This window comes from Chionomys nivalis, chromosome 2, assembly GCF_950005125.1.
Source record: "Chionomys nivalis chromosome 2, mChiNiv1.1, whole genome shotgun sequence".
NCBI classification, from domain to species: Eukaryota; Metazoa; Chordata; class Mammalia; order Rodentia; family Cricetidae; genus Chionomys; species Chionomys nivalis.
This window is the reverse complement of record NC_080087.1, coordinates 84,523,167-84,538,383: the sequence shown is the minus strand read 5'-3', so window position 1 is coordinate 84,538,383 and position 15,217 is coordinate 84,523,167. Positions and strand designations below refer to the sequence as shown.

At 51.9% G+C, this 15,217-nt stretch overlaps 1 protein-coding gene across 2 annotated transcripts; it reads right to left on the bottom strand.

The window, feature by feature from the left end:
* Positions 1-8,576: 8,576 nt before the first annotated feature.
* Positions 8,577-13,052, bottom strand: Sbsn (suprabasin). Of its 2 annotated transcripts, none has more exons than XM_057756691.1 (4): positions 11,225-13,052; positions 9,881-9,946; positions 9,716-9,760; positions 8,577-8,736 (listed from the first exon to the last, which is right to left on the bottom strand). In XM_057756691.1, exons 1-4 carry the CDS (start codon positions 12,992-12,994, stop codon positions 8,713-8,715), a joined length of 1,905 nt encoding a protein of 634 aa, XP_057612674.1. In that variant the 5' UTR covers positions 12,995-13,052; the 3' UTR covers positions 8,577-8,712. The 2 variants fall into 2 exon arrangements, with proteins under 2 accessions (XP_057612674.1, XP_057612675.1); XM_057756692.1 differs by having other exon boundaries at positions 12,641-13,052.
* Positions 13,053-15,217: the final 2,165 nt, after the last annotated feature.

The following is a 15,217-nucleotide window of genomic DNA, read 5'->3' as shown; positions in this document are numbered from 1 at the left end:
AGAGCCTGAGCTACTAAGCCTTGTCTGTCACTCCAGTGTGTCACACCAACCCTTGCTTGTCTAGATGGAATTAATTTTTATTTTTCTCTGGAGCAAAGTGGGAAGAGGGGACACAGGAGGAAATCTGGGTCCCCGGAATGAGTGACAGAGCCTCTACAGCCTGGACCCAACGATCCCACTCACAGGGTGGGCAGAGGAGGAACTCCAGACAGAGTGCTCACAGCGGTCCCCCTGGCCAGGCTTCACGCACCTAGCCCTGCACACCCACTCTGTCCCATCTTTATCAGCGCTTGTTTTCCGTGTCCCAGTTTACTCCAGGGTGCAGGGCCCAACTCCGTGTCCCGGGAGCCTGGCATGGTGCACATACTTCCGCACTGGGAAAGGTGAGTCAGGAGAACCAAGAATTCAAGGTCGGCCCAGGCTGCACAGCAAGACCCTATCTCAAACAAGCAAACAACAAAGAATATAATAAGTATTTTACAGGTTGGCAAGATGACTCAGCAGGTAAAGGCCCTTGCCAGCTAGGCTAATCGTCCAAGTTTGATCACCCGACCTCACATGGTGGACTGAAAGCTGTCTTCTGACCTTCCACACATGTACTGTGGGGCATGCGTACACTAAGATACATACGTACCATATAATGATGATGATGATGATGACGACGGTGGCGGCAACAGTAATAATAATAATAATAATAATAATAACAATAATAATAATAATAATAATGAATAGAATACTTTATATTGCTCATTAAAATAAGAAACGATCATCTGTTCTAAGCATTGTTTTGTAGCTGGGTACAGTTGCTAGGTGTTCTTTGTTATAAAGGAAAGTTAGCTGGAGAGATGACTCAATGATTACTAAGAAAGAATCCTTGCTGTGGCTGGAAGGTGGCGCACGCCTTTAATCCCAGCACTTGGGAGGCAGAGGCAGGCGGATCTCTGTGAGTTCGAGGTCAGCCTGGTCTACAGAACAAGTTCCAAAGCTACACAGAGAAACCCTGCCTGGGGGCTGGGGAGTGGGTAGAGTGCTTGCTGCTCTTCCAGAGGAAGAGTTTCAGTTCCCTGCACCTACATCACGTGGCTCACAACTGGCTGCAACTCCACCTCCAGGGGGTCCAGCGCCCTCTTCTGGACTCTGTGGCACTCGCACGCTTTGGTTACAGAACACCCAGAAATCAGTCTCCAACTGTTCAGGAAATTCTCTCCCAGCTGGCTGGCTCTCACAGTGCTGGAAGGTGCCGTGCAGACTGCCGGAAGAGAAAATGGTCTTCTCCAGGGTTGGGCCCTGCACCCTGGAGTACTGAACTGCCCCGAAAGTTACAGCCTCTGGGGCAAGAGTGGCTTGATGGCTATGGGGGTAACCAGTCATTTTCTGATTGGAACTGAGACCTGCTCCACAGAAGGGAGTTTGTGTATGGCACTGTAAACCTGGCCAAAAGCCTATGACTTGAGAGATCATAGACCCTGAAGGGAGACCTATGGTGTTGATTCACTAAACGGTCATGTCAAACTTCCTTCCTAGTCTTTATGCTTATACTTCACCTTGATTGGAGGAGCTCCTTTTGCAGTGGGCGGTGGCTAACACAGAGGCTCAACACTGGTCCATATATGAGAACAAGTGACAGCAGGTGCTCAGCCTTGGATGGGTCACCTCTACCAATTTCCCACAGTTCAAGGCATAGGAAACATCCCCAAAGAGCGGGTGTGGAGACTAAGAGCTGGAGGATGGAGATGGGAGCTGCTACATTGCTGGCTGCTGGACAGGACGGGACTGTTGTGCCCGTGATTCATGGCAGCTGCGGTTGCCAGCATACAACCTGTACAAGACCGAGGGAGGCCACCTTCCAGCACGGGTGGGAGAGGGCTCCTGGGGCCCCAACCCTAGCTGAGGAGCTGTTGGCGGTCAATGGCTGCTGAAGGAGAGCTAGTCACTTTTCTTTGCAATGTGACCACTGGGGCGTTGCCCACTCCCAGCAGATGGCTCCATCGTAGCGATTGGCACATGACCAGCACTGCTGGACTTGCGGGGGGGGGGGTGCTATTAATAGTAACAATAACAAAAAGAGGGATATGGGTGGTGGGTCATGGGGGAAGCTGAAGACAGGGATGGGGTGGAAACAATCAAAATACATTGTGTATGTCAGGTCCAAAGGAAACTCTATTTCCCAAAATTCTGGTCATTGGACAAAAAGCTGCATTCCTCAGGACTCGTGAGGCAGTTTCCCTCTACCAAAGGAGCTGTGCCTCTCAGACAGAAGAGACGAGTGGCTATCTGTGGTGCCTGTTAGCATTCCAGATTGCATGCTGGCTTCCATGCTTCCTCAGTATCACGGGTACCTAGTCCTTCACACACACCCCTCCCCCCAGCCCCTCATTTCTCTTTATAACCCCAGTTGTTTGGGCTATGGTCTCTTTCTTTGTCCCTCTTTTGCTCTTTCTTTCTTGCCCACACTCTTTCTCTTCATCTCTCACCCCATTCCCTCTCTCTCCTTCTGCTCTGCTTCTGCTTCTCTCAAGGCAAGGTCCAGTCTGCTGGCCATGCTTTGTCTACTCCCTGCTCTGTCTGCTCTGAACTCTTCCAGATGCCTCTGGCTGTTCTCTCCCTCATGTCTTCAATGAAACCCTTCTCTTCAGTCATGACAGGGAGCCATCCTGTTGTCATTTTATGCAGTATACATGCGGATAAAAGTTTCACCCTATCTTTTTGTTCATTTTAATGAGCCGCATATTTGGGGGCACACCTGTGACCGCATGGCTCCAGCTGCTGAGGAAGAAGGATCCCAAGTTCAAGACCAGCCTATGTAACCCCCTGTCTCAAAAAAGTGAGGGTGGCTGGAGAGATGGGAACTCCAGTTCCGGGGATCTGACACCTCATGGCCTCCACAGACATTGCATGCACGTGGCACACAGACAGAGGTGCAGGCAAACAGCCATACAGAGAAACTAAAAATAATAATAATAAAAAAACTTAAAAAGTATTCTAATTGGATTAGGAGGGTGGCTCAGTGGATAAAGCACTTGCCATGCTAGCATAAAAACCAGTGTTCAAATCCCCAGGACCCATGTAAGCCAGACACAGTAGCCCCCATCTGTTATCCCAGCGCTCCTAAAGCGAGACTGGAGAGAGAGACAGGGGAATGCCCAGAGGCTCTTGAGCCAGCTGGTGTAGAGTACATGATTGCAAGCAAAGAAACTCTGTCTCAAACAAGGTTTAAGGCACGGACCTACACCGTGGCTCTTGCATGTAAATGACACCCCCCCACACGTGAACATACATATTCACACATACATATCATATATAAACAAATAAACAAGCTTATGTGTTAATTATTATTTTGTGTGTATTGCTATTTTGCCTATGTGCCGTGTGTGTGTGTGTGTGAGCGCATGTGCACATGTACATGCACACGCACACCTCCAGAGAAATCCCTCCGGAACTGGAGCTGCAGATGGTTGTGAGCCACCACGTGGGTGCCAGGAATTGAACCTGGGTCCTCTGCAAGAGCAGTAAGTATTCTTAACCCCTGAGCCACCTCTCTGACCTAACAGACTTTTTTTTTTTTTAAACCATGGGGAATAGTGTGGCCCAGGCCTGACTCTGGTTGGTCCCTTCAGCACCAGCGTGTAGTCTCCTTCCTGAATCTAATAACATCTTGTCTAAATCTCTGTCTTAGTCTCTCTCCTCTTTACTACTTCCTGCGCTGAAACTTATCAAGAGCTAGGCAGAACTGTAAAGAAACCTACAATTTGGAGGAATAGGGAAAGCGTAGCTGGCATTTTCAGCATCCACCGTGATCAAGGAGAGTCCTTTCCGGTCAGTTGGTAGGCTGCCGTCTACAGGAAGAAAGCAATCAGAGGGTGTGGAGTCTTCAAGCAGGACAGCATGCAGAGACCCTGCGGCAGGCGCCTGCTTACTCTGCTTAAAGACCACTGTGGCTGGAGCAGGCAATGGGAGATGCTGAAATCAGAGAGGGAGGAAGGCTCTGGGGACTTGGGGACTCTTGTGAGGACTTTGGTTGGGGGACACTTGCTGCTTTTGGAAGCCCTCTGGGGTGGGAAATACGCAGAGACCAGTGGGGAGGCCTCAGGGAAAGAAGGGAGGCTGACAAAGTGTAGCAAAGAGATAGCCTTGGGGCTGCTCAGGTCCCTACTCCGTGCTGTGGGGTCCTGGTCGCAGCCTGGACCGCCACATCCTACTCCTCTCCTGGAGCCTTCCAGCATTTCTGTAAAGACGGCGGATGTGAGGCTCAGCTGCCGTGAACGAGAAAGGTTTCAAACAGTGCACAGAGGGCCCCAGCGGAAGCAGCAGGACTCCGTGACCTGTCAGAATGCTTGCTTTCTTCGTAATTGTTATTGTTCTTGATGACTTTGGTTTTTGTTTTTTGTGACAGGGTTGGTTTTTCTGTGTGAAGCCCTGGCTGCGTTCTTGATGATTTTTTAATTTTTGTTTTGATTTGTTTTGGGTTTTTTTTTTTGTTAAAGCGCTTTGTGTGCGTGTGAGTGCATGTGCACATGTGTGCATGCGTGAGTGTGCGTGTGTGCATGTGCGCGTGTGCATGAGTAGGTCAGAGGACACTTGATGGGAGTTGTTTTTTCTCTCCTTCAACCATGTGGGGCCTGGGGACATTGAACTTAAGCCATCGGATTTGGCAACGAGAGACTTTCCCTGCTGAGCCACCTAATTTTGTATTTTGAGACATGGTATTATAACATAGCCAAGGCTGGCCTGGAACTCACTGTGTAGTACAGGCTAGCCTGTACTCATATTCTGGCTTCTTGCCTTAGCTCTGTAATCCCTTCTGCCATGGTGTCAGATGGGTGCAACCTCACCCTGGCTTATAGTCGTGTGGTGCCCAAACACACACACACACACACACACACACACACTTGTCCTTAAAGGGTAAATCAGAAACTTGTTTATAAACAGAGCCTATTACCCCCTTGCTGCAGGTCACAGGGCAGACCACCTCTCAGGTGGCCTGGCAGCACACGGAAAGGCTCCCCTGGGTGGCCTTAGGCAATTGTCTCCCTCTGACTGCTTCTCTATCATCTGTGAGGGGGATATTGAGGGTATCTGCCTCTGGGGACTTGCGAAGACACAGTGAATCACGTCTGTAAAGTGCTTAGCACAGACCCAGCAAGGGCCCTGAAAGGTGGCAAGGCAGCAGTGAGGTCCCGCCCAAATTCCTCACCCTACTCCTAGGCATCTGCAGAAACTGGTCCTTCCTCTGTCTCTCTGGACCCACCCTTCCCATCCCAGGGCTTCTCCCTTCCTCTCAGTCCACGGCCTAGCCCCGGTTAGCTCATGTGTCAGACATCTGGGTCTGCTCCTGACCTCAGCACCAGAGCTCCATGGGGGAGATGAGAGTTCAACAAGTAACATTTGTGGTATAATTGCAAACTGCCACGGGCACCCTGAAAACGAGCTCAGGGTGTCATGAGAGAGTATGGGAAGTAATGGTCAGGTAGGACGTGGTCAAGGCAGCTGTGACCCAGAGGATGAGGAGGGAACATTCCAGCAGAGGGCAGCAAACCCCGCCCATCCCAGGAAAGAGAGGAGCCTGCGAGTCTCCTCGGGATCGTTCCTCTGGTACCCTCAGGGCTACTCCGTAAACAAACCGGGTGAGAAAATGTTATAAGAAATGAACAGTGGCTCAGTAAATAAGGGGACTGCCTGCCAAGCCTGAGTCCAATCCCAGGGCCCCCGAGTGGCAGAATCATCTCTGGTCAAACTGTCCTCTGGTTTCTTCCACACACTGGTCACGGCACCAATGCACCTGCACACAGATACATAAACGCATAAACACATAAATAAAGACGTGGAATTTGAAAATTAGCCAACGCAAGTTTTTACTTGGTAAAAGAATGGTGGTGCCCTTGAATATTGCTTTTGGAAAGCAAGCAATAAAGGATGCCTCCCAGAAGGACTGGTACCTCTCTGGGAATTCAGCACAGTGTCACCAAGTGTCTGACCTGGTTCTAGTTACCAACATGCAGCCCACAGATTTCCACAGTATAATTTGAAATGCACTTAAAAAAACATGTTGATAATGGCGCATGCCTGCGATCCCAGCAATCCGCAGCAGAAGCAGGATGATGAAGAGTTTCTGTTGTTTTGTTGTTGTTACTGTGATCCTTGTTGATTTGAGACAAGGATGAATTATATAGATCCAGTTGGCCTTGGGGGTCCTCTTGCTCCCCAACCCTCTACTCCCCCACCCTCCACCACATCATCCACCCTTATCCCCTGCCTCCTGAGTGCTGAGATGGACATGCACCACTGCATATGGTAAGAATTGTTTAAGACCAATCTGGTCTAAATGGGGAAAGCCTATTATAATAATAGTAATAGTAATAATAGCAATAATAATCCAGGTGGTGGTGGTACACACCTTTAATCTCAGCACTTGGGAGGCAGAGACAGGTGGATCTCTGTGAGTTCGAGGCCAGCATGGTCTATAGAGCAAGCTCTAGGACAGCCAGGGCTACACAGAGCAACCCTGTCTTGAAAAAAACAAAATAATAAAATAAAATAGTTATTATAATAAAATGATAATAGAAAGAAGAAGCAAGATGTCTCGACACCTGAGGGAGACTGCAGCCGAGCCTGAGGACCTGAGTTCAATTCTGAGGCCTACATGGTGGAAAGGGAAAACAGACTCCCACGAGTTGTCCTCTACTGTGGCGTGTGCATGCCCACACACGTACACACACAAAATAAATAAATAATGTTTTTTTAAAGGGTTGTTCTGAGGCTAGATAGACAGGTGTGTGCTCAAGCAAGTTCAAGACAATAAGGAGGGAATCTGAATGATGAAATTGCAACCTCTTTCCTTTCTTTTCTTTTTCTTTCTTTTTTTGGCTAAAACATTTTCAGAATATTTCAGATGTTTTTTGTTGTTGTTGTTGTTTTTGATTTTTTTGAGACAGGGTTTCTCCGTAGCTTTTTGGTTCCTGTCCTGGAACCAGTTCTTGTAGACCAGGCTGGCCTCGAACTCACAGAGATCCGCCTGCCTCTGCCTCCCGAGTGCTGGGATTAAAGGCGTGCACCACCACCGCCCTGCTCAGATGTTGTTATAGAATGATAATACTTCCTTTTAAAAAAAATAAGACAAGGTCTCCCTGGCTGGTCTGGAACTCACTCTGTAGACCAGGCAGGCTTCAAACTCACAGAGATCCACCCGCCCCAGCCTCTTGGGGACTGGGATTAAAGGCGTGCACTGACTCTACAAAATCAGATGGGAAAGAGCAGCACATTAGAAACATCTGGAATGTTGTCTTTGTTGTGCAAAGGTAGGCTCCTAGGTGCCTTGGGGTGTCTTTCTTGTGTTTTAAGCGGGTGTTCGGTGTTGGCAGGCGCTCTGTGACTAAACTGCAGCCTGACTTGGGCTTTCCATGGTCTAACATCACCCCAGCAAAGCCTAGTTCCCCAGGGCAAGTCCCCTGTCTTAGTCGTGGTCCAGTGGGTGGACGGGGGGGGGGGGGGGGGGGGGGGGGGACTGGAAACAGACTGCAGTCTTAGACTGTAAACACCTCCCCCCACCCCCATACCCCCACCCCCCATCCCCCCACCCCCCCACCCCCTCCCGCGCGCGCTTGACACTGGAGCAGAAATCCTACAGGCAGCTTCCAGGATGCTGCAGCTCTCCTAATGCTCTGGTTGGATCTGGGGAGCGGCAGGGAGACCACGGAAAATGCAAGGTAGCGTCCTGTGTGCAGGTCAGTAGTGCCCAGATGCAGGTCTATTGCTTCCGGTGAAGGATCCCCAGTGTGCCCTCGCCCTGAGGAATCTCCATGCACCCAACAGGGGTAACACAACATCTGGGCTGGGTTGTGAGACAGACGGGCATGAGGAAGCTTTGCTCAGCCCCTATGATTGGCACTTGCTGGCTGCTTTTGTTACCCCTCTGTGCCCGAGCGGTTCCTGAACCCTGGACCTTCTGTGTCTCTACCCACATCACTGAAGAGGCTCTTCCACCTGTCCAAGAACCTCCCAGCGGAGCGTCCATCTTCCCCTTCCCTGAGAAGCCCTGCCACTTGTCCAGTCTTCTCCCAGTCTGCTCACTGCCTCACCCTCCTGCCAAACAGGAGAGGGTTTGCAGCTCCAAGGCTGTTTCGTCCCCTACACTAACTGCCCGTGTGTTTTCCAACTGCGCAAGCCTCCATGAGACTCCTCCATACCTAGGGATAATAACAGAACTTTTACCTAATTGGGCGGTCGGAGGATTCGGTGAGCTCATGCCTGGAAAGCTCCCAGCATGTCTTTATTGCACAACGGATACAAGCTGCCATTGTTTCTTCCTGGGTACCACACACCCCACCAGCGGTTGCTTCCCTTCCCAGTTGCCTTTCCCAGCACTGAAACAAACACTACATGTTGTTAGCCAAGTGTGGCTCGCCTCCGGGAACTGCCCTCTTCAAGCCAATCAGCTTGGAGTCTCCAGCACTTTCCATCCTGTACGGCAAATTCCCACCTCATTCCACCCAACAAGAGACAATGCAAGCCCCCTCCCGGCCCGCCAACCCTGCCTTCCCTCTCCAGGGAGCACAGTCAACCATGATGAGAAAGGACAGCGTGTTCGTGTTTATTCACAAAGCTCAAAGCAGCCCCCGCTAAGGACACCCAGGAAGCTCTCCCCCACCCCCAGCTCCTCCAGGCCATTTCAGCTGATGTGACAACATGAACATTCTGTGTTGCCTGGGCATCAGTTTAGGGCATGATGGCGGCGATACTCTGGAAGAGAAAAAGAGTGGGTCAGATACAGGTGCATGGTCACAAGGTCCTGAGATCTGGGCTCCTAGTCTACCCTGGAGAAATGACAGGGAGATAGCTGTTTCTCTTGGAGTAGTGGGCTGCCAGTCCCAGGGAGATGGGCTAAGGGAAGGCACTCAACCGAAGAAACCCTGTGTGTTTCACCTCAGAGGATCTTCTGCCACTCAGAGGTTGGGCTGTCACGCACCCTGGGTCCTGGGCCCTAAGCTCAGGAAGCAGATAATAGCAGTTTCTGTTCAGTCATGAAGACCAAAGTGTGGATCCCAGCACCCACACCAGGCAGCTCACAAACACCTGTAACTCTAAGGAATTCAATGCACAGTGTACACACACACACAGACAGACAGACACACAGAGGGATCCAACACAGGATACACACACACAGGAATCCAACACACAGTGTATACACACACACACACAAAATTTCAAATGTTTTTTTAAAAAAGACAAAGCAAGACTGTGGACCTAGAATAAGGACCAGAATTCCACAGGGACCTTTATACTCTCAGCCTGGAAGGGAGCTTCCTGCCAAGACAAATTACCACCACTCAGCTCACCCACGCAAAGCAGCAGGGCAGGGTAACAGAGGCATTCACAAGAAGGCCAGTGAGAAGGAGAGGCAGCTAGTCACTGGGAATGGGAGGAGAGATGATGGGGAACCCAGATGGGCACGTGAGGGATGGTTTCAGCATCCCCACCCTGGCTCCCAGATGCCCCAGGGCCTTAGAGGTGATTTCTGTCAGCTTATGTTTGTTCATTGGGACTGGAAAGTACCCAAAAGCTGCAAGTGAGTGACGAAAGGCCAGCGCAGAGCTAGGAGAACAGGTTGGATGGTCTCAACAGAGGCTGAGTCTGCCCAAAGGAACGCTGACCGCAAGAAGACTACAGGAAGGGAATTCAAGGTTGAAGGATGGAGAGTAGGGATCATAGAGGCACTCACCCTCCACAGAGCTGGGAAGTTGATAAATGGCTTGTTGACCGAGGCCTGGAATTCAAGAACAAAGCCAGTCACTGATCTTCAATCAACCACTGTACTTAGGAGAACCTCCAGCAGCCTCCACTCCCCACTCCCAGCTCCAAACCCATGTTACACCCAGAGACTCACCCCAGATGCTAATGTAGTGGTTGCGGCCCCTCCGTGTTGGCCTGCGTGCCCGCCTTGATGAGCGCCCTAAAGACAAAGTCCAGATCGTCACTACCATCCCTTGACCTGCGAAGGTCTCCCCCATTCCCTCCTCCCCACCCGAGAACCTGCCCCCCTCTAAGATGACTGGGTCTGGGTAGGAGCCCAAGCTCCTCAGTCAACTGTCCTGAAAGACAACCCAGAGTCCCAGCTGCTGACCCCATGGGAGAGGAGGAGAGAGAGGACTCCAGGAAGGATGCCTGCCTCCTCCTGACACGCCTCACCCAAGCTCTCCTTAAAGTCGGTGTTAGGGAAACATTTCCATCTTGGAGGAGGACCCACACAAATGCCAGAGCTACCATTCACCCTCAGCCCTGGTTTTGAAATGCTTTTCCACAGTCTAGCCTCAAGCCTAACACAACTCATGCCCACTCTTGACCACCACGTGTGACTCAACATGTCCTCCCCAGTTGCACCCCACCCGCAACCACTCTTGCCCTTCCCCCAGCCTCTATTTCAGTCTCTCACTCAGGGTCTGGGTCTTCACCCAGGACTCTCTCTAGTCCCCTCCTCCACACTCCAGCCTTCTCTGCCTCCCTCCAAGCAGCAGAAGTGACTCTGGGCTCTGAGACCTAGACTCATCCTCAAGGTGGTGTCCCAGCTTGCTGATCTCTACAACTGCTCACGGGGTGTGGAGAACTGGGAACCAGGCCATGCAAACGTCAGCCTGACACTGCTTCCCAGTCCTCTTTGGTGCCTGCTCTGTGACTGCTTGCCTGGCCTCCAGCATCTGTTCCCTCTAGAAATACAGGTAAGAGAGGCCCCCGAGAAGCTCTCCGCCACCACCACACAATCAGGAAGCAAAGGAAAAAAGAGAGCTGCCTCTCCTCCACTAGGCACTTGTCATGTGACCTTGGTGAGTCCCCTTAGCCTCTCTGAGCCTTAGTTTCTTATCTGAATGTCATAGAGTCAGCACCCTCATCCTGACCACCTCGGAGGCTTGTCAAAAGGATGGAACACAACAGAGCCTGTGGCCAAAGCGCCTCCTCAGGCTCTGGGGTTTCTCAGCCTCCGTCTGTTTGTACAGTGTCTGAGCTCAGGACTATTTCCTGGTTCCAGGAGGGGGGACAGGTTAGGGTCCCTCATCTAGGAGGACAGTTCCCCAACAATGGGACTGGATCCCTTCCACCTTGTCTAACCAGCTGGCCACCAGCTCTGCAGTAATGGAGATGGACGGGAGGGACGCAGTGTTATGGCTTCCCAAGAGTTTAGTCTCTTCCCTCCCACGACCCCCATCCCCCAGTTTCCCCACCTCTGTTCACCTACATTCAGCAGCTGGTTGGCCTCCTTGCTGGCTTGGTTGACCCCATTATGAACATCTTGCTGCCACCTGTCCATTTCCTTCCCGGCCTGGCCAGCAGCATGGTGGACACCTTGGCCAAGCTTCTCCGCTTCCTTTTCGGCCTGGCCAGCAGCATAGTTGACCGCTTGGCCAACTTTCTCTGCCTCCTTCTCGGCCTGGTTGACCCCAGTGTGGACCCCTTGGCCAACTTTCTCTGCCTCCTTCCTGGCCTGGTTGATCCCAGAGTTGACCCCTTGACCCACTTTCTCTGCCTCCTTCTCAGCCTGGTTGACCCCAGTCTGGACCCCTTGGACCACCTTTTCCATCTCCTTCCCAGCCTGGTCAATGGTATGGTGGACACCCTGGCCAAAATGCTCCATCTCCTTCCCAGCCTGGTTGACTCCCTCTTGCCAAGGCTGCCCTGCAGCATAATAACCATGGCCATGACCATGGGCAAACTGCTGTGCCTCCATTGCAGCATGGCTAAGTCCCTGATTGACCCCTTGCACCACTTTCCCTCCTTCCCTCCCAGCCTGACCAAAGGCATTGTGGACCCCTTGACCAACATTCCCTCCTTCTTTTCCAGCCTGACCAAAAGCATGGTGGACTCCTTGACCCAATTTCTCTGCCCCCTTCTCAGCCTGACCAAAAGCATTGTGAACCCCTTGACCAAACTTCTCTACTTCCTTCGAAGGCTGACCAAACGCATGGTGACCATCCTGACCAAATTTTTCTGCTTGTCTCCCAGGCTGACCAAAGGCATTGTGGGCCCCTTGACTTAATTTCTCTGTCTGCTTCCCACCCTGACCAAGAGCATGATGAGCCCCTTGACCTAATTTCTCTGTCTGCTTCCCACCCTGACCAAGAGCATGGTGAGCCCCTTGACCTAATTTCTCTGTCTGCTTCCCACCCTGACCAAGAGCATGGTGGGCCCCTTGACCTAATTTCTCTGTCTGCTTCCCACCCTGACCAAGAGCATGGTGGACCCCTTGACCAAACTTCTCTACCTCCTTCTCACCCTGACCAAGAGCATGATGGACCCCTTGACCAAACTTCTCTACCTCCTTCTCACCCTGACCAAGAGCATGGTGGACCCCTTGACCTAATTTCTCTGTCTGCTTCCCACCCTGACCAAGAGCATGGTGAGCCCCTTGACCTAATTTCTCTGTCTGCTTCCCACCCTGACCAAGAGCATGGTGAGCCCCTTGACCTAATTTCTCTGTCTGCTTCCCACCCTGACCAAGAGCATGGTGAGCCCCCTGTCCCAACCTCCCAGCCTCATTTCCAGCCTGCCCCCAACCATGGTGGGTCCCCTGAGCAAACCTCCCTGCTTCATTGCCCGCCTGGTTGACCCCGTGATGAACCCCATGATGGATGATTTTGTCTGTCTCCTTCCCAACCTGTCCAGCGGCGTGGTTGACCCCATGGGTTAACTTCTCTGCTTCCTTTTCTGCATGTCCGACGCCATTGTTGATGCCATGGGCTACCTTGTCCAAGCCACGGTCCAAATCCTTGCCAGCCTGGCTCCCCATGTTGCTAAGTCCATTAATAACTTTTTCCACTTCCCTTCCAGCTTGAGTGATTCCATTATTGATGCCTTCAAGGGCCTTGCCCACCTCTCTCTCTGCGTTGCTCAGCCCTCGGCTGAACCCTTCTATGACCTTCTCAAGGGGATCATCGTGGGCTGCCCATGCTGGCAGAGCCCCCAGGAGCAGTAGGAGGCAGCAGGACCTGAGCGAACTGGCGAGATGCATGTTGTTGGAAAGGCGGGGAGGGTGCAGAGAGGAGCCAGAGAAGTGAGGCCGCTATTTATCCTTTGCCTCCCTCCCTCTTCTCCACCCCTCGTGACTCAATTGCCCCTGTGAGGCTGTGACTTAGTTCCCAGTCAGGGAGGTGTTTCCCAAAGACAGTTGCTGTTGAGCAATGAGAAGGACGAAGAGGAAAACAGGGTGAGTCATAGAGAGAGAAGACTCTAGCTAGCATCTCTGCTCCTTGACCTGCTCAGGCCCTCCACCCCAGGATAGGGTTCTGCCCTGCTCAACCCCCTGTTTCCTTCCTCCCCCACCAGTCATCCTCCTTGCTCCCGAGTCTACCTTCAGAACCACCCTGTCAGCCCTCTTAGAGACCTAAACATACAGCTTGCCCAGCTGGATAATTCTGGAAACATGGAAAGCAGTCAGGGAGGAGGAGAGAACCCCAGGAACTGAGTTACCCGATTTTGTTCTTGGGGGTCTCTCTGCCACCCCCTCTCTCTGCTCCAGTTACATGGCCCTTCTCCCAGCTCCTCCCATAGCCCTCTCATTACTGCCTGACGTATCTGCCTGTGCCTGGAAGCCGGAGTGTCACTTTAATGGCTCCACGCATTCCGCACCTGGCTCAAATGGCCAGCATCACAGAAGGGCCTGCCTGACCACCCCCAGGCACAGTGTGGTATTACAGGTATGACTGTTATGCCCGGTGACATCATCCTTCTATTTCCATAGTAGTTATCACAATCTTAAATTGAATTTAGTCTTTAGTAGTGTCTCACCTGCCAGATTGTACACTTCCAGCAAACAGGCCCTTTGTGCTGGATACTTCTACATTCCCAACTTGGGGGACAATAAGTGGGGCTCAGTGAGTATTCATAGATGGATGGGTTAGAAACCAAAGGGATAGTCCAAGCCTGAGCCCATCTCACAGGGTGCTGGAGAGAAGGGGTACCTGGGTCCCCAAAACTGCGGGGTCTCTTGGAGATGGTTGCAAATTTTGGAACCAGGATCACATGTTCATGACAGAATCCAGGCCTCTTTCCTCCCAGCCCATGGGCAAGGGCAGGGGGCTGACCGTCACACGCTGGGAGAGGACGCAGTGGTACCTGAAAAGCCGGTTGAAGCAACCCTGGGGAGAGGCTCAAAGACCTGTGCAACAGCAACTGTCTCAAACATACGGGCTGGGGGCCAGGACCTTTTCCTTCCTCCCTTGGGGCATCCAATGTCTGGACCTGAAGCCCCAAGCATTGCCCTATAGGTTTAGATTACTGGGGGAAGCAGCTGGGAGCCTGGGCTGGAGTCAAAGCCCAGCATTAGAAGGAAGGGCGGGTAGTGGCTGGTGGATTATCCACGGTGTGCCTACCCTAGATTAGAGGGAGGCAAACAAGAGCCAGCGGGTGGGGAACAGTGGGGCGAAGATATTTAGGTTTTAATGCCAACAGTGAGGCTGAACGGAGGGTCATAGTGGGACGGTCAGGCACGGAGGAATGCAGAGGGTGTGTGCCCGTGGAGGTGGTAGAGTTATGTGTGTGGGTGCCAGGTGTGGCTGAGAATCAGCACGTGTTTTTCAACTTCAAACCAGGGCATGAGGTGGTCCCCTTAAAGAAACAATAGCCACACCCAGAACCTAACATCCCCAGGACCAGGGACCCTGGCGCCTCTGCCTTCCCTAGCTCTGACAGCAAAGGGTGGCTATTGGGCCCCTCTACAGAGAGGATCTGTTTCCCAGTTTCACACTCCAATGACAAAGGAAGATCTCTAGGCAGTTTGGGGCGTGACCCTCAGCCAGGAGCATCTCTAAATGATGGAGAATCAAAGGCCAAGCAAAGCAGTGACAGGATAGACAGGTTGCTTCCCCTTCCGACAAGGTGTCCTGTCTTTTCTACGTTCTATTGTGGTAGGATCTCATGCAGCCCAGAACCAGAGGCTGGCTGGCCTTGAATTCTTGACCCTTTCGAGGCCACGGCCGGGCGCTGGGGTTGCAGGGACACACCCCACGTGATACTTTCTTTTCCATCCTTCTCTCCCTCCATCAGCCTTTCTCAGCTTTCTGTCCCCATTTGCCACCAGATTCAGGAAGTCTCATCTTTCTCCTTAACTGCTGCCAGCAGCCTCTGGCCACCTGGTTGTGCTGGTTCTTTGACGCCAGTGGAAGAAGTTCAGGGTTTGGAACATCACACTTCAGTATATGTTCACACAGGGTGTTTGCTCATCCCAGGATATCAC